Below are 5,959 nucleotides of genomic sequence, written 5' to 3' on the forward strand. Positions count from 1 at the left end.
CCTGCCGAGCGCCGGGGGCCGCAGGGACCTCGGGGGGCTGCGGGGAGCAGCACAGCACGCTGGGGACCACTCGTGTCTCTGCAGCTTCTGGGCTCGGCCTGGCTTTGCTGAACTCGGACAACACCCTTGGAATGGAAAAGGAACAGAGCTGCAATCAATAAGAGCTGCAAAATAAGTTATTGCAAGTTCTAGCCAAAATTGCAAAAATAAGTTATTGTAAGTTAAAGGGCTCTGTGGGGTGGTGGGAGGCACGGCTGGGAAATCACAGATCATCGTGGTGTGTTAGAGGGTTGGGATGGAGCTCAGAGATCATCCAGCCCCAACCCCTGCCCTGGGCAGGGACACCTCCCACCAGAGCAGGTGGCTCAAAGCTTTGGACGCTGCCGGGGTGGGGGCAGCCACAGCCTCCCGGGGCAACCTGAGCCAGGGTCTCACCACCCTCACAGGGAAAAACTTCTGCCTAAGATCTACTCTCAATCTCCCCTTTCAATTTCTTCCCACTGCTCCTTGTCCTATCCCTACAATTATCCCACAGATAACTGTTGGCATCAGTGGGATTTCCCAGCCATGCTGTGCTGCCAGCCCACAGAGACCAGCAGTGATGCTGAGTTCTTTCACATAATTAGGATTTGCAATAATCCCACAGAGAAATGTGGGATTTGTGCCCCACAGAGCAGTGCCAGCCCCGTGGCAGGCAGCAAGACCCTGCTGCAAAGGATGCATCTCCCAGTCACACACACTGATGGGGTTTAATGGGGCTCTGATGGAGGGAGGGAGAGCACTGGGTGCTCCCCACAGCTCCAGCCATGGAGCATGTGCCAAAATTCATCTGTTTTCGCTAATGAGCAATTAACAGTGGAGCCTGGCCAGAGCAGAGGCTGTTCCCATGGCCCTGCTGCACCGCCAGCACAAGATTAAAACTCCAACCAGAGTCTCCATCACGAGTTTAATCCAATCAAGGCAGGTTCTTCCAGGATCAGGGCAAGATGTAAAATCCTGGAAGTAGGGAATGATGCGGTTACAGATGGGGAAGCACAGCCTGTAGCTCCAAGCCCTCCTGAAGACCCTCAGTGGGAAGAGAGTGCTTCACCAACAGCACCCTAATGCTCCCTCAGAGTCACATTTTAAGGGTGGCATGGAAAATATTCACTGATTGCTCAGAGCTTATATAACCCTGGAAATCTTTGTGCTGGGTGCTTGGCAGGAATAAATCACAAGGATGACAAACCAACAGCCTCCCTGCTCTGAACGATCTGCACAAGCTGCAAATTGCAGCCTTTCCCTTGACCAAACTCCTTTCTTTCCTCTCCATGCAAAGCCCTGGAGCATCCCCCAGTGTACACCGGGAGATGTGACATTCCTGAAACTAGGGAGCAGCATTTTTCTGACGTTTCTGCCCTGCTGAAGAGGACAGACACACACTTCAGTGGTGAGGAGCTCATCTGGTGTGGCAGCAGGGTCTCAGCAAGCCCTGCTGAGTGGTTTGTAAAAAGAACAAAGGCTCTTTGCAGGAGGGGGGAAAAAAGCGTGTTAAATAAAACAAGGAGAAAGGATTGCTGTCTCTAGAGAGAAAACAACGAGCTTAGGGAAGGCTAAGAGATCTGGGGAACAACTCACTCTTGCAGGGACCTGTCCAGGTCCTCGGCAGTGGCGGTGCCCAGGTCGGAGTCGCAGGACAGCGGCTCCTCGCTCCGCTCGGGGCTGCGGGCACAGGGAGCAGGGGCAATGCCATCAGAGCCCAGGCTGGAGGAGAGCTGAGATGAGCTCGTGGTGTTCAGGCTCAGCGAGGACGACGTGAGCTTGACCTTGCTGCTGGCTTTGCTGATGGGCAGGACAGAGGGTTGGATCTCGATCTCGTCCGACCCCGAGGACTGCGAGATGGAGCCCAGCGACACCTTCCTCCGCGGCTCGGCCGTCAGGGGCTCCAGCAGCTCCACACCCGGACACAGCCCCGACAGGCACAGCGGGGTGACGGTCCACTCGTTCAGCACTGCTGACTTGTAGGACAGCTCGAAGGTTAGGGAGGACAAACCCTGCAAGTAGCAGAGGAGGAACTCGCACTCCTCGGCGTCCAGGAGCAGCGCAGGCGCCTGGTAGTACTCGGGCAGGCGGGAGCAGTCCCGGAGCAGCAGCTTCAGGTAACACTCCATGAGCCCATCGTTCAGGGCCAGCCTCAGCCAGGCACGGCAGCGACCCACGTCTGTGCTGATGAACATCAGCTGCTCCAGCTCGGACACAATGTTCCTGGGGAAGGAGAGCAAAGAACCGAATGGGACGTGAGCAGCTCTGTTTTGGTCCGTCACGGGGCACAGGAACTGCCCAACGTGCTCTGCTGTGGGAAGTTCAGGAGCTGGGATAAAACAGGCTGTGGAAAAATCTCTTTCCTTCACAGAAAATGTGGTTTTCCATGCAGAAAAATAGCTCCTGAATGCCCCAAATGTGTTGGGAAGGAGTCCAGGCAGCCCTGGGGTGCCTCTGGTGCTCCTCCTCTCTCTGGCTGGAGGTATCTCCCACCCACCTCCTGCCCTGGACCAACAATGCAGGGAGGGAAATTCCCAGTGTCCCTAGTGCTGGTGAGGTTTGCTCTGACTGGATCCTCCTTGGTGACAAATGTGTGTCTAAATCCAAACTTCAAATTTAAAATCGGCCCAAACACAGGGAAAACAGCTGTGGCAGCCCCAAAAAACAACCTTGCTCAGGTTGAGGTCCCCAGGCAGTCTCAGCCTCCTGAATTCAACTGCTCTTCCCTAAAATCCAACAGCGCCACCACACTCTCAGCTCCTCAGGGATCCCAGCTCACACCTCAAAAACCAGAGCAAAAGTTCTGCAAGGTTTCGTTTTTAATCTGTCTCTCAAGACAGAAGCAAAACCCCTTCAAAGGGCACAAAAATATCCCCTGTAGCACATGAAAGAGTTATTTTCATCTGCTCTTCCATAATTCAGGAGTCGGTGACGGAGCTGGATGAGGCTTTCTGGATGACTTGTGTGTGGGCTGTTATTTACTGTGGGAGAACGTTGCTTAGGGAGTGGCTCAGAACAGCCCCACCAAATAATAGTCAGCCAGGAGAGACCTCCTCAAAGGATGTGGGGAAATGGGGCCAAGCAGCCCCAGCAGATCCAGGTCAGGGCAGACCAGATCCCTGTGCTGCACATCCCATCATCGACTGCTGCTGGACACCAGTGCAGCCACCAGAGTCCCCACACACAGCCTGGCACCCAAAAATGAGTGAGAAAGGAGTGTGCCTTGTGTTCCATTCCCCAGCTGTCTGGGGACGTCAGTGTGCCGACCCCTTTTGGATGGGCACTCACCGATGGGTGATGCTCTTCAGCAGGCCCCAGAAGACAGGCTGGGGAAGGGGTCCTCGCCCCCCTGACTTCTTCCCTTTCCCCCCACTCTCTGCCTTGATGTGCTTTGCCTTCAGCCCGTGCACAAACACAGCTTCCAGGGCACTGCAGAGCGTGTTGGCGTTCCCATCGTCGCTGGTGACGACGGCGTCCGAGCTCACGTACTGCTTCTGCAGAGCCTTGATGGCATTCACCAGTTGCTTCTTGATCAGCTGCAAGGCAGGAGGGGCATGCTTAGACTACAAAAACCAAGGCAGCAGGAAGGATTTCATGTAAAAGGGCTCAAACCCACCAGGCTCATCCTGAGTGAAGCACCAGTGACTGCTGCCTCAGCCTTCACTGTGGCTCTAGTGGGAGCAGCATCACTGGGCTGGTCAACTTCCACACTCACTCTTGGCCTGACAGTTCATGTAGCTTAGTTTGTGTGAATAAATACTAATGCATGCAATTTGAGCTGGAGCTTTGGAGCTGGGGCTGCCTTTGGAGCATGTGGTGCTTCCTCTGCAGAGAGGAAAAGGCTTAAGGGGATGAGGAAGAAAAGAAATCGGCTCATTCCAAGGCTCTTTCTTGGGGAAGACATGAGGATTAAAGAGAAAGGAGAAACTCAGAGGGAGAGAGAAGGAGAAACTCAGAGGAGGGAGCAGCCCCTGAACTCGTGCAGGTCAGCCCAAGCAGCATGTGACAGGCCCCTACCCGCAGGACTCAAAGCCAAAAAAACGTGCTGGGTAACCCTCAGGGGCTGCAGGGGTTTGGGCACTGGGCTTTGGCTCCTGCCTTTGGTGAGTTCTGCAGCTGAGACATGGGAATTTTACCTTCCAGCCATTTTACTTTCCTCTGCCAGCAGCTGAAAGCAGGAAGTTCAGGGAATTTAACCACTCATGCCAGTGCAGAGGATATTTTCCTAACACAGCTGAGCTGTGTGTCTCAATTGACCCGACTTCAAATCAAGGGTGTGTTTCCAGCAGGCACTTGGAAAACACCACAGATTCCACTGGGATCTCACCAAACAATCCATGCCTTGGTACCACACAGTATTCCAGGCCAATGCTGAACATTCCCTGACCAGGGCTGGGCAGATTTTGCCTCGAGCCTGGATTGGCTGCACCAACTCACACTACATTTCCAGCCTGGCATAATTTTTTCAGCATCTAAACACGACTTCCAGCAGGTGTAGCTCAAGGACAAGAGCCAGGGGAGCACGTCCCTTATTGGAGTGCTGTTTTCCAGCTGCCCCCCACATCTGCTGGCTCAAACAAGAGTTTGGTGTGATTTAACCCACAGACACCTGATTTCCTTTAACCCCTCAGACCAGACAAACCATCAAGGATGCCCTCCCAGTCCCAGTATAAACCATCCCAATCCCAGCTGGAAGCCCTACCACGTGCCCAGCAGTGACTGGGCAGTACCTAGAGCTGCGTGGGCAGCACTGGGGGGCCTGGCTCACCTGTATGGCCTCCTTGGAGTCAGCAGTGTGGCTGGAATGCATCTCGGCTGCCGCCGCTCCCCGCGCCGGGCACTGCCCTCACATGTCACCTGGGGACAAGGAGGAGCTGTCTGAGCACCCAGAAGGATCACACCCCACTCACCTGCCAGGTGAGAGGCTCTGGTGCCACACAAACAAGAGCATTTTGGGGCCAAACCCCACATGGATCCTCAAGTGTTTTCAAACTTCACAGACAATTTCAGAGAAGAGGAAACTGTTTTCACTGCAACTTGTCATAAGATTTCCTCTCTTTGGGTTGCAACACAGAAATGGGGGAGTGCAGGGATTACAGCAAAGTTAACCCCTGGCTCAGAGGCTCGAGGTGCTGATGAGGGTTTGGGGGAGGGAGGAGACCCTGAAGTGGCAGCAGCAGTTGATGAGGGTTGCAGAGAGGCACCCCACTCTCTGCCCTCCACCTGGGAGGCTCTGACTGCTCAGGCCCAGGCAGTCTCTGCCCCTTTCCCCACCACCTCCTGCTACACCCTGAGAACAGGGCTGGGAGACCTGAGGGCTGGGGGAGATGCAAGGGTGAGAAACCCAAGGGTGGGAGAAGACCCAAGGGTGAGCACTGGGCCCTCTCATGCCCAGAGAGGCAGTGTGGGTGTTTCAGCTCCAGGACTGCACCCACTGTCTGTGCTCTCAGCATTGGCCACCACAGCATCATGAGCTGTCATAGGGAAAGGGAAGACACTGCTGGTTTGGCAAAGACCTCATCTAAGTCTTACAAAGACCTCATATGAGTTTCAGGAAGCAAGTGGTAACCCCCCCAAAACAAATGCTCCTTTTCCAGCATCACCTCTCCCAGTGCCTGCAGGAGGTGAGACACCAAGGACACCCACTGCCTTCCCCACGGGACTCTCCATTCCCACCATGACCAGTCCAACCAGTTTGTCCCAGTGCCATGAATCCACACAGCACCACTTCTGTTGGGACAACATTTCCTGAATAACAAGTGCAAGGAACCAGCTCCCAGCTGGATTTCACCCAACACAAGCCTTGGTGAAACACAGCCCTGCTGCTGGCTCTAGAAGGAACCAGAGGGCTCTGGAGCTCTCTCAGGCAGACCCTGGAGTGCCATGGCTGTTCCCCATGATCTTGGAAGGCTAAGACAGGATGGATGTGCAAACACAG

At 54.6% G+C, this 5,959-nt stretch overlaps 1 protein-coding gene across 1 annotated transcript; it reads right to left on the reverse strand.

Moving 5' to 3' along the window:
- Positions 1–28: 28 nt before the first annotated feature.
- LOC103805360 (pleckstrin homology domain-containing family M member 1-like) lies at positions 29–4,831 on the reverse strand (the record flags this gene model as incomplete). Its single annotated transcript, XM_009078004.1, has 4 exons — positions 4,790–4,831; positions 3,310–3,557; positions 1,618–2,244; positions 29–125 (listed from the first exon to the last, which is right to left on the reverse strand). Coding segments are annotated over exons 1-4 (1,014 nt in total), but the record flags the coding sequence as incomplete, so codon positions are not given.
- Between the last annotated feature and the right edge of the window lie 1,128 nt (positions 4,832–5,959).

This window comes from Acanthisitta chloris, unplaced genomic scaffold (genome assembly GCF_000695815.1).
Source record: "Acanthisitta chloris isolate BGI_N310 unplaced genomic scaffold, ASM69581v1 scaffold19847, whole genome shotgun sequence".
Taxonomy (NCBI): domain Eukaryota; kingdom Metazoa; phylum Chordata; class Aves; order Passeriformes; family Acanthisittidae; genus Acanthisitta; species Acanthisitta chloris.